Below are 24456 nucleotides of genomic sequence, written 5' to 3'. Positions count from 1 at the left end.
AACAACTTAGTGTTCGTCATTTGCCTCCATCCAGCTGCGCATGCGCCCTTAGTGGAACTGGCATCAGCGTGTAGCTATCCCGGACAAATATTTTCGCATTGGTAATCAGTTTATCGTAACTCAAGTGTACACGATTTTCTTTGGGCTCTGTTATCTTTCGCATAGTTCAACTGCTGTCGTCTTTTTTTCTTGCACGGCCTGGCTCGAATCCTCAGAAATTCTGTGCGAAGTACCCTTTAGTTTGAAAGCATTTTTAAAGGCATTTTCTCTATAGCCTTCTAGTGTCAAAAGCGTTCCACGATGGGCCGGTTTTTTGCTTTCACTGTAAACACCTACGCGGTGAGCTCGCTAAATTGATACATCATCAAGTTTCACCACATCCTTGCTTATTCCCCTCATTCATTTTTCTAACGTTTCTCAAGTCTCATTTTGTTCCCTACCAGGCGCACCAAAAAAAAAGAATAGCAGGTTCTTTCTACGGGTTCTATTCTCTAAGTCGTCCACCTTAGCCAATAATTTGTCTTCAATTTTTTCTACACGGGCGATATGACTTTCTACAACGCTTCTCTTCCCTATTAGATTCGTAACTTTAGATTCCAGTTCACTTTGGCTTGTTGTAATTTCCGTTAACTTCGCAAGCACAGTTTCCTTGCCTGCGTTCATTTCTCAATGTTCGTTGTTTGCTCACGCTCTGCCGCATTCATGTGACCTGGATTCACTTCTACGTCTCCCGATCAGACTATCAAAATTTGGGAAAGTATCAGGCATCCACCGCAGAACAAGAAAAGCATAGCATCGGTAAAATACACGCTCACATATTCAAGACAACTCATAAGTCGTCGCTTGTTAATGGAGCACGAATCTCTTGTTGGAGCCATAACATTTAGTTCCACCTAGGTAACTAACTTGGTACATGTAGAAGGGTGAGCATGGGCCGCAAAGAGTGCCGTGTCCCAGTCGCTGTAGGCCAACTTGACCCTTTTTATGGCCAGCATGCGGCGGAAACGGAAACTTTCCACGCTGAGCAGTATCCATCTCAGTGTGTCGGAGGTCGTACGCAAGTTGCAGCGAATCATCTTGTGGTCCGTGGAAGGCACGATCGGATTACTGGAGATCAGTTGTGGTATGACCCGGCCAAGGTTCGGTGATGCCATGTTCGGCCGCCCCGGCGATGTTCGCCGCGACAGCGAAGAAGCCAAGCAGCACCTCGTACACGTGGAAGAGTGAGCGTGGCCCAGAAGGAGTGTCGTGCCCCATTTGTTTATTTTTGTCCCATTCATTTTCTCGGCAATGCAATTTTTGTGTTATGGCATAATTTCCACTCGAGATTCCATTTACTTCGCTAAATATGATTAACATATTAGCTCTTTTTCCAACATTTCTTCTTTGTATCTTACAAGTGTCTTATTCCAACGCAGAGGTACCTCTAACATGTGCAAGTTTTCATTTCCTTGCTTTTGCGTTAGTTACACCAGAAATGCCATTTCGAATCCTGAAATGACCTGCACCGTATGCGCAGGTTCGTCGACTTGGGCCACAGGGTTGTTGGAGTGGAGTTCATCGAAGACTGCGTGAGGGAGTACTTCGCCGAAAACGACCTCAAACTTCGAGAGACAACTTGTCCCGTCATCGGCTGCAAGATTCTGCAGGTTCGCATGCTAGCATAACAGCGCTCTTTTATGGGTCTTCGATGTCCTTGCTTGCTACGAGCAAGGGTCTCAAGCAATTTCTCTATTCAACCGCGATACTTTTGCCGTCATACCTGCTCTCAAATTATTTGTGAATGCCTCCGCAGACTGAATTTCGATTACACTGCTCGAGCTCTTCTGCCTTCAGTAGTCTTTGCCGTGTATGTGAACGTTCTAGAATACCACGCGCGCCGTCATGTATGTCATTTCTGGATGATCGTACTATATGATTTCACGGGACCAGAAAACATATCCGAATTAACCGAATGCCGGATTATCAAAATTATCAAGAAAACAATAAACAAATGTCTGTTACATCAATACACATTCAGTTTCTTGATGAATACGTAAATAATGTAGTTATTTTTCATAGCAGCAGTGTAAAAGCCACAATTTATCTGATATCATGCGACGTCGTTCTCAATGCGACCAAGGCACCAAACTCCCGTGTTTAATTAGCCGAAAAAGTGCTCTGCACCGCTCCGTAATTACGTACCGCCGCCACCACCACGCGCACGTGCCGATAGTTCTTTCGGAGGTAGAATGGCCGGCGACTGATAGTTTGTCCATCACGATGTAGCAAACGACTTTTATGCCAGTATGCCGACCGTGGCTGAAAGCTCTTCATCTTCAACGGGGCTTGTTGCTAGGGCAATTGGTTTGTTGAACAGCTCAGTTCATCTTCAACAGCTTCCGCCATGTTTGAGTTCTGTGACATTGCGCGCGCATTGCATTAAGTTAAAAGGAAGCTGCTGAGTGCCAGATCCGCATGTGGACAAAACCACGATCACTAAGTGATGAAGTTGCGTTGCGGGCAGCGCCGCCTGGTTTCGGTTGTCTGCGAACGCCGTTTTTACTCTTCCGCGTCACACATTAGCGGCGCTTCGCGCTCGGCGCGGTCCGAGGTACGTCTGAATTGACCGGGTTGCGGCCAAATGTGACCGAATTAACGAGTGTTTGGTGCCATTAACCACTACATATGCTGGCCGGAACCAGAGAACACGTCCCAATTATCTTATTTACCGATTTCCGAGGGTCGAAGTAACGAGCTTTTTTTTACTGTATATGAAAACTTTTCACTGAACAGACCACATAGAAGTTGCGGTTTTCATAATTGTTGCGATAGTCCCAAAGGTATCACTAAACAAAATATATGATAAACAAAATTATTCTTGTAAAGATTAACTTGAAACAGCTTATCGTGTTCTGAAAATTTGCTGTTAGCAAGGACATTCTGGTTTCAGTGGGCGCGGGCGAACTTTTCCTGCAGCTGGTGTGTCAGCTAAGAACGTCGGTGCATGTCCGGCGAGCCGCTTTAATTTTGCTCGGATAAAAATATTTTGTTTTCTTAGTCCCCACAGTCTCACGAAAAAAGTTTTGCCTTCATCCAAAAAATTGGGAAGTCTCCATTGAGCCAGAACCGCTTTTTGCGAATTACGCGAAAATGGGACTTTGACGAGATCCTCGAAAAACTATTGCACCTGACGGGCTCAAAATTTTTCTTGGCTTACTGCAAATAGCGTGAGTTTGCAAAATGGTGTTATCTTGCAGTGGTATCATGCCTGAAATATTTATAGTTACGATATCGTGAGCATACCTGCGTCACACCGCCATGTGATTATTTCTCACGTTACGAGCCTATATGATTGCTTTTCTACGGAGTTGGTATTACCTGCAGGGTTAAAAATATTGCACCTGTGCACCGTGCTACAAATATAGACCTCAAGTTTCACCCGCATCCCGCTAACTTTATCGATGGTGGTCGGGCAGTCAACATGTAGCGTTTCATACACGTTCAAGCAGATGCTCGCTGGAGGATTCGTAATTTTCAGATTGCACCATGAGAAGCATTGTACCTATTGTCAAGCGACAGTAGGTGTGGTAATATGCAGGTTATTTGCCTCTCAGCAGGTGCGACCGTTTGTCACATATATAACAGACTCTGCGTCATCGGAAAACACGCGGCACTCTCCAGCTGTGCCAACCGAATAGCACCCAGCGTCAGAGAGCAACGCGGTATTACTTGCACTCAAGTAAGAGTGCGTGTGAATTGAAATTCCAGACTCAAGCTATAGAATCCAAACTACAACCGACTTCGTTTTTTCAATACAACGAACAACACAGAGGAAAGGTAACTGAACTAACATTCTAAAATATCATAATTCTTAAAGTGCACAATTATGACCGCTTGTAAAGGTCGCGTAAACTTTGATGTTTTTACATCATAAAGGGGCGACGGCTGATATCTTACACTTAGATTACACAGACTCTGAAGAAAATGTGCGTGCTACTAGACGCGCGTAATAATATTAGCGATTTATCCGGTTTTGCGCGTCAAATCCCACCATATCATTATGATGCACGCCGTAACGGGAGACTCCGTATCAAGTTTGTCAACCTGGGGTTCTTTAGTGGGCACCTCAGCCTAAGTGAACGGGTATTCATGCATGGCGCGCCAATCTAAGTGCGGCCGCCGTGGCCGCGGGAACTTAACCCGTGCCCTCGAGCTTTGCAAGCTACGCAAAGCGCGCATAGAACGGCGCCGGTCTCCTGCAGAACCACAGTTGTGTCATAAAACAGTGAAGCATCGAAGAGCACCAAGGGTGGATATGTCCACTAACGCTGTCTGTTGTCCGTGACTGTTTCGAAAATATTTGCGGAAATTTAGTATTCTTGAATTCTTTGGCTTAAGAGCAGAAAATTTGGAAAGTCTGCTACTGATATTAGTTCTACCCCTCAGGCTTCTCATTGTTGCCTTCGAAGAAGCCTTTATCAATGACATTGGTCTTCAAATTTAATTTGCAAAATTCGATAACTTAGAGGGCCGGATAAGAGCAGAGGGAGAACACTCTGCTCTTTTATTTTACATTGATCAGTCAAATAACGTATCTTGCATACATAAAATGCATTAGTAGTTTACCTGGAACGGGAGTGCATAGATTTCCAAATGAGGCACAATAGTAACAATAAAATAAAGTATTAGAAAAATACGTTCTGGTATAAGTGTGAATGTGAAGGACAGTTAAAAAACGAATTCAGATGTTTAACGTGCTAAAACCAAAGTACAATTACGAAGCACGCTCTGGTGCTGGGCTCCAGGTTCGTTTCGGCCATCAAGGCATCCTTAACATGCGTTTGCATCTAAGTGCGCGCATACACTTTTGATGTCCGAAGGAAATGCCGCCGCTGAGGCCGGAAATCAAGCCCGCGCGCTCTTGCAACGACTGCTCAATGAAAACAAAACGAAGAGCGCTCGTCCGCTGCGTCGTGCTGGAACACTCAGGCATTAGCGGGAGCGCTATGCTGACGGCTACGGCTGATGTCTGTTTCATCGCACCTTTGCGACTATCATCAGTGCAGAGCGATGCTACATCACATATATATATATATATATATATATATATATATATATATGTGTGTGTGTGTGTGTGTGTGTGTGTGTGTGTGTGTGTGTGTGTGTGTGTGTGTGTGTGTGTGTGTGTGTGTGTGTGTGTGTGTGTGTGTGTGTGTGGTGACCGACCATCATTCATTGTGCTGGTTAGCCAATTTACGAGACCCGTCTGGGCGGTTGGCACGATGGAGCCTTCGTTTGCAAGAGTTTGACCTTACCATCGTCTATAAATCAGGCCGCAAGCACGAAGATGCTGATTCGTTGTCCTGTGCACCTACTGAAGTTTGTGATCCCGACACTGAGGACGACAGCGGCTTCCTCGGAGTTCTCACTGCAACTGACTTGATCGCACGACAACACGAGGACGCCGAGATTCGCGCAATCATCGACAATCTAGAAGGACGCAACACTCCCGTACCACGACACCTTTCTCGCAATCTCGTGTCATTCTGTCTGCGCAGTGGTGTCTTGTACAAGAAAAACTTGAACGGCAACGGGAAAGCCTACCTGTTAGTTGTCCCTTCTGACATGTGAGACGACATTCTTCTTGCCTGCCATGACGAGCCCACATCCGGCCACTTAGGTTCTTCACGAACCATCGCCAGAGTTAAACAGGCGTACTACTGGCCCAAACTTCCTGCATACGTGAAGCGCTACGTAAAAAGCTGCCGTGAGTGCCAACGCCGCAAATCTCCGCCACTGAAGCCTGTAGGCCTGCTGCAACCCATCACACCACCTAGGGCGCCGTTCGATCGAATAGGAATGGATTTACTGAGGCCATTTCCGCTGTCATCTGCCGGTAACAAGTGGATCGTCGTGGCGACAGATTACCTTAGGGAGATACGCCGAGACAAGGGCCCTACAACGAGCTACGGCTTCCGATGTTGCCCAGTTTTTCATCGACCAGATCGTTCTTCGGCATGGCGCCCCGTCGTGCGTGATCACTGATAGAGGAACAGCTTTCACGGCCCAGCTTATTGATGACGTTTTCAAACTCAGCTACATGAACCACCGCAAGACGACGGCGTATCATCCGCAGACTAACGGCTTGACGGAATGACTGAACAAAACCATCGCCGACACGTTATCCATGTATGTGGACGTTCAGCACAAGACGTGGGATCAGGTCCTGCCGTACGTAACATTTGCGTACAACACTGACATCCAGGAAACAACACGATTCACGCCGTTCCGTCTCGTCTACGGGCGTGAGGTACAAACCATGCTGGACGCTATGCTGCCACACGACTACGACGCTTCGATTACACCTGAAGCTGAGCAGCTTACTCAATACGCCGAAGAAGCTCGCCAGTTGGCACGACTCCACATCACGCAACAGCAAACTGCAGATGCCCGCCGCTATAATCTTCGCCATCGATACGTCGAATACCACCCAGGAGATAAAGTTTGGGTATGGACTCCGGTTCGCCGCCAAGGGTTGTCCGAAAAACTCCTGAGTCGCTACTTTGGACCGTACAAAGTGGTGCGTCGCATGAGTGATGTGAATTATGAGGTTGTCCCAGATGGAACCATGTCACCCCAATGTCGCAAGCACTACCCAGAGATTGTTCACGTTCTACGACTCAAGCCGTACTTCACGCGTTAGTTCGACTGTGCCTCGGCCTTCTCATTTTTTTTTTTTACGAAGTGCCCACACTGTGCCCGTTTGGTCTTTTCTGCTGATGCATGTCCGCTTGCACGAGCATCGGGGCGATGCTTCTTTTTTTCAGTGGGGGAATAATGCCACCTGAATGATGAACTGCGGCGAGCACGAGCCCGCATCGAGAAAAAGCAAACGAAGAAGTCGTTTGGGACAGCGCGCGCTCTCGCTCAGTCTTTGTTGGTTTTGGTGCGGCTATAGTGTACTGTGCGGCCATATTATTAGACCTGCGTCAGTCTTTCTTCTGCCAGCCTGGTATTTCTTGCCCGGGGACCTCCTTTTCGCACGTGACAACATATATATATATATATATATATATATATATGTATGTATATATATATATATATATATATATATATATATATATATATATATATATATATATATATGTTGTACTGAATGTGAATGACAAACGCTCCGCGTTACGGAAGACGACGACGACGATCGGTGGCCCCGTGGTTGTCGCTCGCGCACGCGCTCGCCAGTAGCCAGACCTGCCTGATAAAGAGCCTTTCGCAAAGCAACGTCTGACCCTTTCTTGACGTACAACACCCTATATATATATTGCTACATGCATACTGCCAGCCCCTTGCACCATGCGCGTGTGCGCCGGACGAAGAGAAGGAAGATCTCTCTCTCCTCGGGCTCTTGGCTGAACCGGTCAGCGCTGCAACCACTCCTGTAAATATATCGTGTAGATAATCTACGGACTACAGTCTACCGAGTCTTCATTCACGTAACATTTGGTGGAGGTGGAACGTTCCCCGTCCTCACCACGAAGCTTCGCAGCGGCCTCACCATCCAGTTTCCGGCCATGGCTACCACTGACAACAGCTCGTCTCGGTCTCCAGCTGCGGCGCCCACCACAACGTACCTTACGGTGTCCCACCCCCGCGACCCCGGTAAGCTGGCCTTGACGTTGACTACTGGCTCAGCATGTACGAGCGTGTTAGCCAAACTCACCGATGGGACCCCACCATGATGCTTGCCAACGTAATCTTCTACTTGGGAGGCACCCCGCGTGTCTGGTTCGAGACCCATGAGACCGAGCTCACCAGCTGGGACATTTTCAAGGAGCGACTACGCGACATCTTTGGGGACCCGTCCGGTCGCCAAATGACAGCACGAAAAGAACTTGCCACCCGTGTCCAGTCATCGACCGAGTCGTACGTCTCGTACATTCAGGACGTACTCGCGCTGTGCCGAAAAGTGGACGAACAAATGTCCGAGGTTGACAAGGTGGGCCACGTACTCAAAGGCATCGCGGACGACGCCTTCAATTTGCTCGTCTACACAAATGTGTCGACCATCGACCTCATCATTAAGGAATGCCGCCGCTTCGAAAGGGCGAAAAGCCGCCGCGTACTGCCTCAATTCGCTCGGCTACCGAACACGGCTGTCACATCAACGTGCTCCGATCTCGGCGCCACACCACCCTTTGAGGAGAATGTGACGCGCATCGTTCGACGGGAGCTTGAAGCCGCAAGTCCAGCGCCCTTCCACACACCTCCCTTTGACCAAGCCGCTGCCCAAGCACCCCCCACGGTCTCTGTTATTCAGGCCGTCGTGCGTCAAGAAATTGCCAATCTCGGTTTCCCTGTCGCCTGCTCCGTCTCTCGACCCGAATACCGACCGACGCCAACGAGTGCACCCCGCAACGACTCCTATTTCCCTCCAAGATCCCGCAACCCATCGGAATGGAGAACTCCCGACGACAAGCCCATCTGCTTCCGCTGCCACCGGGTGGGTCACGTCTCCCGTCACTGCCGAACCACCTGGACGCCGCCTTATTGGGGCCAATTCTCGTCGCTTTCTCGCCCATACGCTGCACCTCACCGGTATCCGCCCAGCCGTACGTACGCTGCCTCTGACGCACCCAACAGCCGCCCTACTGCTCGGTCACCGTCGCCCCAACGCCGTCCTTCCCCGTCGCCTCAACCACGCCGCTATTCATCGCCGCCGAACTACGTCTCGTCCCGGACGGAAAACTAGGTCGTGCAGCTCCTGGAGGTAGTGCTGCATCATTTTCGTCTGAACCAAATCCTCCGTTGACGCTCCCTACGAACACGAACTTAATTGATCTGCAAGTGGACGGTATTTCTATGACAGCGTTAATTGATACTGGAGCTCAGGTGTCTATCATCAGTGCGCATCTCTGCCGTCGACTTAAGAAAGTACTCACGCCTGCTACAACTAAAGCCGTACGCGTCGCCGATGGCGGTACTGTTGCCGTCACAGGAATGTGTACCGCTCGAATAAGCATTGCCGGCCGCCACGTTCCCGTCCTCTTTACCGTGCTCACCAGTTGCCCTCACGACCTCATCTTAGGGATGGACTTCCTCTCGACACATTCTGCCCTGATTGACTGTTCTGCCGGTACTCTTTGCTTGGAACTTCCTCTTCTGCCCGATACTAGCCCCAAGCTCCAGAACAGCCTTTGTACCACAGAATTTATTCGCATGCCGCCTAAAGCCCTGACATTCGTCGAAATGGCAACGTCTTCACCGGTGCTTGACGGGGACTATGTCGTCACGCCTATTGCTGATGTCCTTCTGGCGCGCGACATCACTGTACCACACTGCGTTGTCACCGTAGCCGCTAACCGGATACATCTCCCTGTTGTAAATTTCGGCTTCACGAAGCAAGTGCTACCCCAAGGCATCTCAGTCGCCACGCTCCGATCATTATCAGATGACCACGTCACCATTTTCGCTGCGGACGTGTGCTCAGATGTTCCTTGTCGGCCGCCGGATACCACACGCCTCGACATGAAATTACGTCACATGATAGCCCCGGACCTCGAACCTGAGCAATCAGCCGCTCTAAGCCGCCTTTTGGCTTCTTACCGCGACATCTTTGACGTCGATAATCGACCACTAGGCCAGACTTCTGTTGTAAAGCACCGCATAAACACCGGTGATTCTCTTCCCATTCACCGCCGACCATATCGGGTGTCTGCCGCAGAGCGCACGGTCATTCAACAAGAAGTGAACAAGATGCTAGCCAGAGGCATTATTGAACCCTCGTCGAGCCCTTGGGCGTCTCCCGTCGTGCTGGTTAAAAAGAAAGACGACACATGGCGCTTCTGCGTTGATTACCGCCATCTTAATCGAATTACGAAAAAGGACGTTTACCCTTTGCCCCGAATTGACGACGCTCTTGATTGCCTACACGGCGCGCGCTACTTTTCTTCAATAGACCTACGCTCTGGCTACTGGCAGATTGCTATGGACGAGAAAGACCAAGAAAAGACTGCGTTTGTAACTCCCGATGGCCTCTACCACTTCAAGGTTATGCCGTTCGGTCTGTGCAACGCCCCAGCCACGTTCGAGCGTATGATGGACTCTCTGCTACAAGGATTCAAATGGACAACCTGCCTTTGTTACCTCGACGATGTCCTTGTATATTCGCCTACATTTGAAACCCACCTTCGGCGTTTGGCAGCTATTCTTGACGTCTTCCGCAAAGCTGGCCTCCAATTGAATTCGTCGAAGTGCCACTTCGGTCGCCGGCAGATTACAGTCTTGGGCCACCTCGTCGATGCTTCGGGTGTGCAGCCGGACCCAGAGAAAATTCGTGCAGTCACGAGTTTTCCTGTACCCCAATCAGCCAAAGACGTCCGCAGTTTTGTGGGACTCTGTTCCTACTTCAGAAGGTTCGTGGAAGATTTTGCAACAATCGCTCGACCACTCACTGAACTTCTGAAGAAAGACGTGCCTTTTACGTGGGGTCCCGCTCAAACCGCCGCTTTTTCTCGCCTCGTCACACTTTTGACAACGCCGCCTATATTGGCCCACTTCGATCCATCCGCTGCGACGGAGGTCCGAACCGATGCTAGTGGTCACGGGATCGGAGCCGTCCTAGCCCAACGACAACAGGGACACAACCGCGTTATCGCGTACGCCAGCCGCCTCCTTACAGCTGCCGAGCGCAACTATTCCATTACAGAGCGTGAATGCCTTGCTCTTGTCTGGGCAGTCTTGAAGTTCCGCCCATATTTATATGGCACGCACTTTTCTGTAATAACGGACCATCATGCGCTCTGTTGGCTTTCGTCACTAAAGGATCCTACTGGCCGTCTTGGTCGCTGGGCTCTGCGACTCCAAGAATATAGCTACACAGTGACGTACAAGTCGGGCCGCCTACACCAGGACGCAGACTGCCTGTCTCGCTACCCGGTCGATGAATCGAGCACCATCTCTGACACCGACGCCGACGCTTGCGTCTTTTCACTTTCCTTACTAACAAACATCGGCGACGAGCAACGCCGTGATGCGTCCTTGCGTACTATCATCGAACGCCTAGAATCATCGTCTACCGACCGGTCCCATCGCTCGTTCGTCCTCCAAGATGGTGCACTCTACCGCCACAGTTTTCACCCAGATGGACCAGCCCTGCTGCTTGTTATTCCGAAACACCTCCGCTCGGCTGTCCTTCACGAACTTCATGACCTTCCAACGGCCGGTCACCTTGGTGTATCGCGCACTTACGACCGCATCCGCCGACGCTTCTTTTGGCCAGGGCTTGCACGCTCCGTCAGAAGATATGTTGCGGCGTGTGAGAAATGTCAGCGCCGCAAAACACCATCGACGCTTCCCGCCTCGTACCTTCAACCCCTTGACATTTCGTCAGAACCGTTCTTTCGCGTTGGCTTAGACCTACTTGGCCCGTTTCCCGTGTCTTCCTCTGGCAACAGGTGGATAGCTGTGGCCACAGACTACGCCACGCGCTACGCCATCACACGAGCTCTTCCAACAAGCTGCGCCACCGATGTCGCCGACTTCCTTCTACACGACGTGATTTTGCAACATGGAGCTCCACGCCAGCTGCTTACGGACCGTGGCCGCACATTTCTGTCGAAGGTCATAGCCGACATTCTGCGGTCATGTGAAACGAGGCACAAGCTTACTACGTCCTACCATCCGCAGACAAATGGCCTCACGGAGCGTCTCAATCGAACACTTACAGACATGCTTGCGAAGTATGTTTCCTCCGACCACTCCGACTGGGACCTTGCTTTGCCATACGTGACATTTGCGTACAATTCTTCGCGCCACGACACTGCCGGTTACTCTCCATTTTTTCTGTTGTTCGGCCGACAACCAACGTTGCCCCTGGACACCACCATCCCGTTTCCCGCAGTACCGACCAGTGAATATGCCCTTGACGCTATCACCAGGGCTGCCCATGCACGTGAAACCGCCCGCACTCGCCTTTTGACTTCTCAAGAAAACCAACGGCGGTTGTACGATCGCAGACACCGAGACGTGCACTTCTCGCCCGGTTCCTTGGTCCTGCTGTGGTCGCCCACCCGTCACGTTGGGATGTCGGAAAAACTGATGTCTCGATACACAGGTCCATACAGAGTCGTTCGTGCGGTAACCCCGGTAACTTATGAAATCGCTCCTGTCGCCTCGTCGCCTTCCTCTTCCACACCGACCAGCGATATCGTACATGTCGCACGCTTGAAGCCCTACCACTCTCCCAGTGACGTTGACATCTGATGCGCCGAGACGGCGCTTCTGCCGCCGGGGATTATGCTACATGCATACTGCCAGCCCCTTGCACCATGCGCGTGTGCGCCGGACGAAGAGAAGGAAGATCTCTCTCTCCTCGGGCTCTTGGCTGAACCGGTCAGCGCTGCAACCACTCCTGTAAATATATCGTGTAGATAATCTACGGACTAGAGTCTACCGAGTCTTCATTCACGTAACAATATATATATATATATATATATATATATATATTCGTTCTTTAATGACAGGGAGATGGCGGCACCTTCTGCAATGCTTGCGGGAGCAGCGATCAGCGCTGTCATAGAGGGGGAGCTGGGGACGTCTGATGAAGCAGAAGAATGCAAGAGACCAACGCCCGTAGTTGCAGGGGTAGAGGGGCCCATGGATGGGCAGAGTTTGGTGGGAGCACTGTCCACGGATGGCAGGTCGGGGAGTGATATGTGGCTCCCACGGGGCAGCTCAAGTGGAAAGGTGGCTTCAAAGCTGGCCGCAGAGAGATGGACGACGTTTGCCGGCAAGGTAGCATAGAGCACCGTCGATTCCAGAAAGTGGAAGAGGCGTTGAAGTACAGGACTGTGGTACCACTCCGGGAAGGGGAGGTCCACTTGTCTGGCTGTCGGCAGGCCCAAGGTTGGGTGGGCTAGCGGAAGCTGGGTTCTCGGGGCTGTGGCTTTTACAAACAAGCGCATATGTTTCACCCTCATTTGGTTGCAGAGCCCTTCTCTTCAAGCGGACACAGCGATTTCCCGTTGTAATCATTGACCGCAACATCTCTTGGACAGCATATATTTTTGAGGCTCCTGAAATGCCATTTAGAAGTACACTTTCGAGGCAGTAGGAATGCATACATGGAATTCAACTGGCGTTTATTGGCTAGCTCATTTTGTTTATGCATTATTAAAATTAAGCACTCATGTTACATTTCTTGCACCATTATTTACAAAGTGAATTCTTTTACGCCTGAGTGAGCTTTCGTGCCCAGCGCAGTTTAGAGAGAGAGAGAGAGGGAATAGATGAAAAGGAAAAGGCAGGGGGGTTAACCTAGTACTAAAAAACGTACAAATCTCCTAATGTGGCTTTTTTAATGGCCGTTTGTATATATTTTACTCATGTCGCTGTAAAATAAGTTTGTTAGGTAAAGCGTTTCTTCTTAACAATACAGTGAATTTCGTCTTTTTCACAGACACCTGACAGGAGGCTACGGGTGTTCATCTGCAGCATATATGACTTCCGTAGGTGAGCGTTACTGTTTAGGTGCTCTTATTTTACACCCTGTTCTGCCAGTCACCGTGCCTGCACACCGGAGATTTTCGAGTGGGCATGAAAACTACCACTGCGCAACTGTGGGGTAGCTGTGCGTTCGATCATTTGCTACTCGCACCGTCGAGGGAGCCGCGGTTTCTGATAAAGCGGGAAATATATAGAATGAAAGTCCTGCGTATTCCCGCCGCGTACGCACGCGCTATGGGCACGATAACTCAACGCTTAGAAAAGAAAGGCACGAAAAAAAAAAAAACACAGACATGAGGGGCAGGACGTCCTTCACGTCCTGCGTTAAACATCTTCGATTCCACAGAGTGTTAGATCCTCGTTTCCACGTGTGTTATTTGGCCGCGCAAATGGTTTAGCAAACTGACTATGTAGAAGTTGTAAATAACCGTTCTGATGCTGGTTTGGACTACGGTGTACTCCTGCGTTTCTGCCTTGGCCGTTAGAGATTGAACAAGACAAAGGGTTACAGGCTCTAATTTCTGTGTGAATATGACGTCGTATTGCATCTATGCCTCTTTCACTGTGACGTTTACGCGATGATCAGTATGTGAATTGTTCTTCGTTTCAACAAACGCTATCTCGTACTCTGCTCTTTTCGAAATGGTCGTCGACTTCCTCCAGGGACTGCGCTGGCCCCATGGACATCGTGTGGGATAGGTCCGGATTCTCCGCCATAAAAGAAGAAGACAGACCAAGGTGCGTTTCCATTTCGTGCACTTGCGGCTTTCTTGAGCTGTTGCAGCGTCAGTAGCCAAGAACCACAAATATATAGTTCAAAGCTGTAAGAAATGTTACTGTCTTGCAATAGTTTCTTTCTCAAAAAATTTTGTTGAATACGCAGCTTGCGTTTTCTTCTGACAACAGCGAAGATGTAAACGTACGCCAGATGGAATAAGCAGCTGTGCCATTTCCGAATGTCACCATGACTGTGAAGAAAGTGAATTTCATAGTGCTTGCGCCGTGATGTTTAATTCATGGGTACCAATGTTTTCATGACAGATTTTTATTCTGCGGCACACTTACTTCTTTGGGGGGGGGGGGGGGGGGCTCACAATAATCAATGGAATATATGTATATATAACCTGCTTAAGGAATCTGCAGTGTAAGCACGTAAGTGCTGGAAGAAAGGTGACGCAGTGAAGGAAGGAAGGCAAAGAAAATTGGTAGCATGTTTCTAAAAGCTATGAAGATAGTCGATACATTGCTGGGAACTCATGTTTATATCATCCCTAACATGTTCATTCAGCGTCTGCAGAACGTTATAGAAGAAACGTCAATTCATTATCGGTAGCCAATAGTCAACGAAATGTCGGTGTAAGGTACTTAGGAAAATTAAAAACAGGGTGGCAACTTCTTATTTACCATCGGTCGGCACCACCAACTTTTTCCAATAAAAAGTTAATTGACACTTGGTACAAACTTTTGTAAAATATCCTTCACCTTTATTTCAGCACTTACGTGCTTGCAGTGCAGATTCTGTAAAATGTACGTAAACCAACTCGGCCACATCCCTGTTGTTCTTCAGAACATACATAACGTATCCCAAACTAATTAAGCAGTATTCATTTATCCACAAATTCGAGGCTCGCTGCCTTTTCTATCTATTGGAACGTTTACACTAATCTTTTCTCTGGAATTAAAGCGAATAATGCTTCTGCAGGCATAACTTTATTAAACTCTTTTTTTCTCCAGATACTCTGCAGTTCTCAAGTCGCTGCTGGCGCCTGGCTTCTCGTATGGCATGTGGACGATTTCGTACGACGCACCTTGGTACAAACGTACGTCTAGTATACAATGCCTTGAGTTTTACTTTTTAGTACACCTTCATAAAATAAAAAAAATCGTGTGCATCAGCTCTCGTACATTTCTTTTGGCACGCATGTTTGCTTCGTGATGAGATAGCCCTTTCAATATGGTGAAGAGTGGTACAATTATAGCGTCGCGAAATGTGCACCTGAAGAGGAGAAGACATTCTTCAATGAATTTGTTATTTGTCCTTGCAGAAGTACAGGAGTGGTCAAAAGTTTTACCGTAAGCGCTGCTTAGGGTAAACGTTTCTATTTTGTTTCCTCAATTTCAGCCCGGTTATGAAGGTGTAATTGGCTGTTACAAAAATTCTGGAGCCGACCTAAGGTTCTCCCTGAGATGCACTTGAAATGGTTCATTTCTGAAAGTTCATTTGCGCACGAACGTGGCTTGCATTGCCTGCATGCTGCGCGTGCAAGTGATGTCAGCATGATTCTTGGATTTCAATGTCTGAAAAGTACTTCTTTAATATTGCTTTTGCATTGTTCGCGTTTGTGGACATATGTCAGTGATGTAAGATTGTGTTGTGGTTCCATGATTAGCTCTTTTTGTCGGTGGGTTGTTGTCGGTGGGTTGTGTTTCGGTACCTCATGACGTGGACAGGATGATATTGCTTCTCTATATAATGACATTGATGTAGAGTATTATGCGACTGATAAGGAAGCGAGCTAACAACACTAATGTATCTAAGACGGTTTCATAACGACGACGGCATAACGGAGAGGACAGGGGCCACACACTGGCTGACGGAGACAGCAAAGCCAGCTCTTTGTATGTTAACTGCTTCAACAGTAATATTATGAAGATTGCGTGGCCTACTTGTTCACGATTGTTGCAGCAGCACTCGGATATTTCCTTTGGTTTATGGGGCCTAATGTCCCAAAGCGACTCAGGGTATGAGAGACGCCGTATTGGAGCGTTCCCAACAATTTCGACCACGCGTTTTTTCTTTTTTTTTTTTGCGTGCTCTGACACTGCGTAGTACTTGGGCCTCTGGCATTTCGCCTCCATCGAAATGCGACAGGCGCGGCTGGAATTGAAACCGCTCCTCTCGGGTCAGCACCCAAACACCGTAACCAGTGAGTCACCGCAGCCGCTGTCCTTACTTTTCAATCACAACATGCTTCGTGGCAAGTGCTCTCGCTGCCAAATGAAATGGGTCCGAAGAAAAGACTCGGACACCTCAAGCGTGCAAGATCAGCGCTCCTACTTCTCGTGTCACTGTGATACGTTTCCTTTAAAACGCGCATTACAAGTTGAGCAGTATTTTATGGCCCACATTAGAGCATCGCTTTGCAAAAGCCACATGCCTGCCACTACTACGGGTGAGATCATTTCCTTTTGCTGTATGCTGTCGTTGACCTGTGCGCTTTGTTCTGGCTGTCGCTTAGTCATCACTGACTGCGCATACTTTTTATCACAACATTCTCTTTATCTACGTATCGCAACTGCAACATCCTGTTTCTTTGATTGCCGCCCTAACACACGTCAACCCACTTTTACGTGAATTTTTGCATTTTCACGCTTGATTTACAGATACTGCTGCGTTTTCGCGGTTGGGGGGGGCGGGTTGACCCTGAAGCGCTGGCCCTGAAAGCAAACTGCATGCGCTGAAACACTGCTCGCCAACTGTATCCGGTATTACGACTCCGCTTGCCTGTTCACCAGTCATTATTGTTTGTCGTACTACGTAAAGCCCCTCTAACATCCGATCGAGTTCTCTGCGCCGACGTGTGTGTGTATTGCTGGCTGGATGGATGGATGCTATGAGTGTCCCCTTTATAACGGGGCGGTGACAAGTGCGCCACCAGGCTCGATAAATAAAACGTGTTCCTTTTTTTTTTCGTGTTGGCCTAATGCTTCTACTGCCATCAAATCTATTTTACTACAGAAAAAAAAACACGTAAATTGACAGCCCAGTTCTCTGCCCTTTACGGCGGAATGGGCTTATTTGTCCCAGTACTCATTTTTGTCTTTTCTCTCTAATTTTCTACCACCAATACTCTAACCGTCTCTTACTTATTTCTATAGACGTCAGACTCTGGAGTTTCCAAGACGTGTGGCGCCACCTGTCGGAGAAGTATTGAGTAGTGCATAGACCGACTCTCTCGCACAGTTTGCTATGGGACCAGGTGCAACTAGCGAGTGCGAAACAACGATTGAGCTTAATATCGCGTGTGTTTGCGCATTTAACACAGAACGAAAGCTGTGAATTGCTCTCCGCTAGTCGGACGCGCCACCGTACCGTCGTGAAGTGCTTGCTCGATCACTCGCCAGAACGACGGCGAAAACAGCAGCAGACGAGACCCCTCCGCACGCTACGAAGAAACGCTGCAAAAGACGCACTGTTGCGTTGTGAATTGCCACGGACGTAAAAAACTGAATAACAACGTTCAGTTTTACCGATTTCCATAGTTGTCGTACGAAGAAGAAAGGCGAGAGCGCTGGATATGGGATGCTGCGAGCGTGTTCGGTAAGCGAAGTATCCGCGTTCTCCACAGCCGGTCGCATGAGAAAGTGTGATAAAGTGGCTGTGCTGTTTTGCGTAGCCCTGATGGAGAACCATGGTAACCTTGACTATGAAGCTCAGCAGAGGCTCTGACAGCGGTGCTTGTCGTGTAACACGAAGTGGGCAGCTAGAGGCAGTCATACGCACACCGCAACGAGTTGGTCGTCACAACACGTCATCGCGGACGTACGTTTTGAAGGCTCGGAGTTCTGGTTCTAACTAGCTAACACGTGCGTCATACAAATAAATCGCAGAATGTTGGTCGTGACCACCTACAGGTTTGTTTCGCCCGTGCCCTCTGCGGTTGCCGTAGCTATCTCGGAGGCCACGGTTTTGCCTTTCGTTGTACCCCGCGAAAGTGGACGCAGGTATCCCCATTTACAGTACACACAAGCGGAAGACGACCATCAAGAGACCATTTCATGATGCGTAATAAAACAGTCCAATGCAGAGGAAGCGAGAGATGAATTAACGGAGAACGCAACTGCAAAGGCGAAATTCACCGGGCCCATTCGTCCCTGATGAACGGAGTTTTGTACCACTGATCGTAAGATGTATAGCTAAGTAAATTGATCGTGTATGTACTTTATCGCTGTGGCAAACGTATATACCCGATTTTAACGCATTTAGGCGCCAGAGAACGGATGTCGGAGGGCTTGCCTCGAATTCGATGTCGTGTGATGCTCGCTTGTACTTGCGAGTTGCAGCGCGCGGGAATAACTAAAACTTATTTTGCATTGTACTCGCAGTTCGCTTTGATCAGTTTCCTTTGTTTCTGAAGCGTGGATTGGCGGAAGAAGCTTTCCAGGTCCTTGATTTTCAGGAAACGGCGCCTCGACACCAACGAAAGAGGAGGGATATATTGTGGACTATGCACATTCGCTTGCGGACGGCTCTCTTTGCACTACCCAGTTAGTGCCAGGGCTGCGATGAGGGCGCTGGTGGCGGTGTTTTTCGTAGCGCCGCCTGGGCAGAGTCTGACGTCTATCGCGGGCATGTTCAGCTTTTCATTGTTGTCCCTAAAACCCAAGGCTTCATGTAGGCTCGTGCCCAAACGTACACCTGGGTGGATATCTCCACATTCAATCAGAACATGCTCCACCGTTTCCTTATCTTCCCCACAGCATGTGCATTGTTCTTCTCTCCTGAATCTTGCTTTATAACTACGCGTTTTAAGGCAACCCGATCTCGCTTCAGACAGTAAAGCGCTTCCCCTTGAATTATCGTAAAATGCCTCCCTCCTTATTTCATTTTCGCCCTTTCGGTAGTCACTCAGAGCCGGTTTTTTCTCCATAGCTGCCGTCCAGTAAACCCTCTCCGCCTCTCTGACTTTTGGCTTAACGCTCTTTGTTGACATATTGCTTACACTACCAGCCGTATATTTAATAGTGAGCCTCCTAGTTCTTTTTCTCCACTGTGTGTACACGCTGTTCCTATGCAAGTAACGGAACACGTTCTCTGCCCATCTACTCCCCTTCATATTCCTCAGCCTCTCTTCGAGCCTTATTTTGCTCTGAGCTTCCCACGCCTCAAAGCCTTTCCATCCCATATCGCCCTTTACCATCTCATTTGTCGTCTTTCCGTGAGCACCCAAAGCGAGGCGTTCCACAGTCCTTTGATTTACATCCATTGTCGATTGCATCCCTGCCCTCATGCACACCCGTGAGTTCCCAAAAGTAAGCCCCGGAACCATTACACCTTTCCACAGTCCTCGAAGCACCTGTCTTCTGTGCAGCTACCATCTGGCGGCGTAAACTGCTTCGAGGTTTCAGAACAAGAGACTGTACGCTAACTTTTTGAATGCTGCCTGGTATTTTTTATCAGCGGAGCTGTTAAAGCCAGCCGTCAGGTGTGAACCGTGTACTGAAAAAAAAAAAAACCAGTTGGCGGACATGCGCCACATAAATTGGGCAAGCCGCACTGCAGAGTACAATCATTATTGGGAACCACACGAAGGCATTCCTGGAGGGAAAGGGAAGCGAGGGTGAGGAGTAGGGAAAGAGGATGAAGCATAGCATAGCCGTCTACATATAGTATAGCAAGAGAAAGGGAAGTGAAGGTGAGAAGAAGGGTGCAGGAGGAGAGAGAGAGTAAAGCATAGCATATCCTTGTATAGTATAGTACAGCAATGGGGTGAGAAAGGGAAATGACGGTGAGGATGAGTGATGTTAGAGTGAGGAGGAAAGAAAGGATGACGGGAGAGGGTGAAGTACGGTATAGCCATGTATAGCAAGGAGGTGAGAAAGGGAAGTGAGGGAAAGGAGGAGGAGAGAGGGTAAAGCATTGCACAGTCATGTATAGTATGGTCTAGCAAGGGCGTGGGAAAGGTAAGCGAGCGTGAGGAGTGATATGAGGGTTAGGAGGAAGGAAAAAAGACGAGGAACGCCACCAGCTACGCTGTTTTCCCAGTCTTCGCACCGCTAGTGCGTAGCTGCTCCAATTTCTTTTAATGAACCGGCAGTGGCATTCTTTACCAATCAGATGAATAACTTAACCACCTCTTGAGGAATCTTTCGACTACGCGCGTGGTGCCATGTGCCCAAATAAACACAAGAACAGAGTTCCTTTGGCGACCACAAGCGCACTCCCGTTACAACAGGGACGTGGTAAAGAAAACACACAGTGGGAACCATGCACGCTTCTCCCAAGCACAATGTCCCGTGCACTCGCAATCGCAGTTGTTTATACATAGCCGACTTCCCAAACTCCGTACATATCGTAACATTCAGTCATCTCCTTGCCTGCGACATCTGCGGATATCCTTTCCTTGTGCACTGAATAATGCATAGGCGCATCAGCTTTGGGTGTGTTCCAATACTCGGCGTAGATGGACGGCGAGTTTTGACAGCACCAGAGACAAATGTGACGCAGGCTATTCTGGCGTCCGAACAAGATCGCGGCTTAGTGGAATGCTTCGATCCTGACGGTATAGTCGTCTACCGGCAAGTAGACGCTTTCTTACGCGCGTAATGTAGCCTGTGTTCAGGTTTTCACCGATTCTAACACCGGTGTAGTTAAAGAAATGACAATTCTGTCTGTTTGTTTGAGCTTTCTCTTCAAGTTCGATGTATGAAGTTTATTCAATATTTGGTACAGATACAGAAGTTTATAGACTGTCGACATGAGGTGGCATCACGTCGCACAGGCATCATCCACAGGCGCTTCATTGCTCTGACGAGTCTGGCTCGATGCTGTCTCATAATTTGTCAGCGTAGACTGTATCCCATGCGGGCCAGAAGGGGTATACACCCTCCGTAGCGTTTTCCCTCACGCGCCACAATGGCATCCGCATCTAATCACGCGACTTCAAACGCCGTCGCGCGCGGGCCGCCCCTTTGCTGTCTTTCCAAGTACAACTGGCGGTGCCGACGGTGATCACGTGAACACGCACCAGATGTCCGTGGGATTATAATCGCAATAAATACTGTGTCCACGCTAATCTGCTTCTGCACAGCACGGAGGCGTGAACAACGACTGCGTGAAGGCGCGTGAAATCTCGGTTCATTTGCTATTGCCATAAAAATTGTGGTCATATTCTATTTCTGGATTCAGCCCGCAGCGAAACATTTTAGCTTTCTGCGTTTCTTTTTATAAACGTGCAGTGAAACGTCTTCCGACCATATTTACGGATACAAAGATGCTCAAGTTTCGAACGTGCGTTTGAACGTGGACGCTGATGAGCATCCCTGTTGATACGTTCAATGATGAGCATTGATGCTTTTGCGGGTGGTTGCTGCTTGTGACTGAAAAAAAAAGAAATATCTGCAGAAGAAAACCTTTACTGTTTTGAGGTTTAGGTAGCATGCAGAGAACAAGTTATTACCGCGCTCTTAGTCAGCGATTCATTGTCGTCCATTTTCCGTGTGTTGGGCATGACATTAAATACGAACATCGCGACGATTACAGTAATGCCTTGCTTTGAGTGAACAGTGGTGTGCGTTGAGCAAAGCATGTTTGTCGATTTCATACTGCACAGATTTACGGTTTCCTGTGTATTTCTACCGCCGAGCAAGAAACACTGCTGTTTATCTAATACGCAAGAGCTTCGTCGATCAATGGCATTCGAATGTGCATACAACAAATATGACTGCATTGATTTCAAGCCACCACTATACGCTGCAGCAAAACAGCATTCAGGAAACCGTGCACCTGAATGCGTAATCAGGGCAGATTTCTTTCTTAATCATTTGATGTTGGGCAATGGGGGTGGGGGGGGGGGGGGGTACATATGACTGACACAGAACTTTTTTGGTGGTCAGATATAAAAACAGCAGCACACGCAGCTTCACAATTGCGCGGTTTGTTTCTTTTTAATTTTACCATATTAGCTGTAAACGAAACAGGCTGACATGTTGTTCCTTCAACATTTTTCTTTATTTCCACTTTCTTTCAGCGCGCAGCTGTTCACGTGGCCACTATAGACTTTTTCTTTTTTCTTTCTTCCCTGCAGTGAACCCACGAAGCGTCACTGAAGCGGCGCTCCTGGAAAACTATGGTAATGTGCATTCACGCCCTTACGTACTGAGCGTCATCGAGGTGTTAGAACATTGCATTCTTCGTGTACCACTCGTACCTTATGGTCCTGAGCAATATTATTTGAAGATTTTGTTAGGTTTTCTTTATATTTACGCGAACGGGAAATGGAGTCATCCTTGAGTTTCCAGAATCGATTACAGTTTTTTTCTTATCTTCATGAATACAAGCGTCTATTTTTACATGACGCACAGGAATAAATGCACGGTGCTTCAATGAGGCCGCATGTCCCTTTGACAATTCGAGAAACATGAGTCGAATGAGAAACATTGTCATCCGTGGATGCTAGCAATTTAGAATATAATGAAGACAGTTCAAATGTGACTTAATATTTTAAATTGAATGTGGAAGCTGGTTCTAAAAAAAAAGTCTTGCACTGAGTGTGCCGCACGGTACAGCGTGTACTCTCACTGGCTAACAGATGCCAGGTTTCAATTCTCTGTACTTTGCTATGGGCGTGCGTGAGTTATCAGGTGAACCTGAATAACTCTGCATCGAAATACTAATAACAGTCTGCGACCTCAAACCTAGTATGATAGTCTCCGTTTCCTATACACGTTAAGAACTCAAGACTATATAAGAAGTCAGTAGTGTTGTCCAATTTCTCGTGGTTGTACAATTTTTTTCCTCGTCGAGTTTCTTATTTTTTGTTCACCTTAGCTCTTGTACGTCTTGCTTTGCTTCAATGAAATTTGTCTGTATTGCTATTGTTGTCGTAAGGTTGCTGAGGTTATTGATTTAAATGTCATTACTGCACCGTACATGTTCACTGCAGCGAATGAATGTGATGCTGTGTTTCTGTGCGGTCTTGTGCGCTTTCCAGGAGATGTTGCAAAGCCCGTCTTGGTCGATAGCTACATCGTCGAGCGGGAAGACTTCATCAACGGGGCCGGACCAGTCACCTACTCCCTCTGGCACATGAGCACATGACGAGTGCCGTCGAAGACCGGTGTCCGTAGCGCCATACCTTTGGCACCGATAATGCGAATGAATTCAATTATATAGAATTAAAATCACCATTATTTTACACCACTCGAGTTTTAGTGTTTTTTCGGTCTCGTTTGCTCGCACATATGAAGCAATAAGGCAGCTGGACGAAGCCAGCCGGAATTCACTTCTACGTCTCGCTAGTTGTACATCGGTGGCTTGACAAGGATTTCAACGAAACATGTCCTCCATATGTGAATTGCAGAAAACACCGTCTGTAGATTTACACGGCGTATGCTATTCATTACCAAATGCAGCGCGTCGAGAAGGCGACGACATATGAAATTAATCACAGAGCGTTGTCTGTCAGATGAGTTTCTTTGAAGGAACAAAAAGATACAAAATGATTGGGCTGCTCACATGCACTGTGTGTGTGAGACTTTCGAAAAAAAAAAATCGATGCTATGCGAAGCAGACTGCTGGGACCTGGTTATTCCACATTGTACTTTCCGCCAGCGTAGCGTGCGCGTCTCCACGTCCTATATCGGCACCTAAGAGACAAGATTTGGATGATGACAAAACGACGGCAGCTCTAGCGTGAGCTGCCATCGTTTTGTCGTCATCCAATTCTGGGGTGTCTGCCAAGTGTCTGATATCAACAAGCTCACAATCAACACTGGTACCCGGTATGCACTTCTTCAAAGCGTCGTCAGTTAAGGAGAGAAACGGCACGGTGTGCGCTTTCTAGTAATGGGTAGCCGACGCCTGTGCTCATGCATACACTAACACACACTGCGCTTCAGCAACACGGGAGGTAGAGGTTCGTAGCCTGAGCCGCAAACGCGTGCGTCCCGCTCGTTTCTGTCTCGCAGGCGCTGCTCTCGCTCCACCAAGGCACGACATTCGCCCGTCGAAATCGTCTTTTCTGTAACGCGTATTGCAGCAGTTTTGTTAGTCGGTGCTCTCGCAATTGAAGCAGTCGGCGGCGGAGAAATCCCGTTGGTGCACGTGGAAGCTGCACTACTCCGATGAGCCGACGCACGCTAACACGAAGCGAAAGGCAAACAAAGACCAACGTAACTGCCTCAAGGGTGCCCCGGCGACGCCAGCGCGGCCAGTCTACCTCTCTGGTATCGACCTCCGATATCGCGTGC

The 24456-nt window shown here is 48.4% G+C and overlaps 1 protein-coding gene across 1 annotated transcript; it reads left to right on the top strand.

Annotated features, from left to right (window-relative positions):
• The first annotated feature begins 1511 nt into the window (after nt 1–1511).
• Nucleotides 1512–23394, top strand: LOC119374327 (thiopurine S-methyltransferase). The gene is made up of 6 exons (XM_037644404.2): nt 1512–1649; nt 13439–13491; nt 14149–14223; nt 15220–15305; nt 22293–22337; nt 23199–23394. The coding sequence occupies exons 1-6, from the start codon at nt 1512–1514 to the stop codon at nt 23303–23305; spliced, it is 504 nt and encodes a 167-aa protein (XP_037500332.2). The 3' UTR covers nt 23306–23394.
• The last annotated feature ends 1062 nt before the right edge of the window (nt 23395–24456 follow it).

The sequence above is a fragment of the Rhipicephalus sanguineus genome, chromosome 11, assembly GCF_013339695.2.
Source record: "Rhipicephalus sanguineus isolate Rsan-2018 chromosome 11, BIME_Rsan_1.4, whole genome shotgun sequence".
NCBI lineage: Eukaryota > Metazoa > Arthropoda > Arachnida > Ixodida > Ixodidae > Rhipicephalus > Rhipicephalus sanguineus.
Note: the sequence above shows the minus strand (reverse complement) of the source record. Positions and strands in the feature narration are given on the sequence as shown.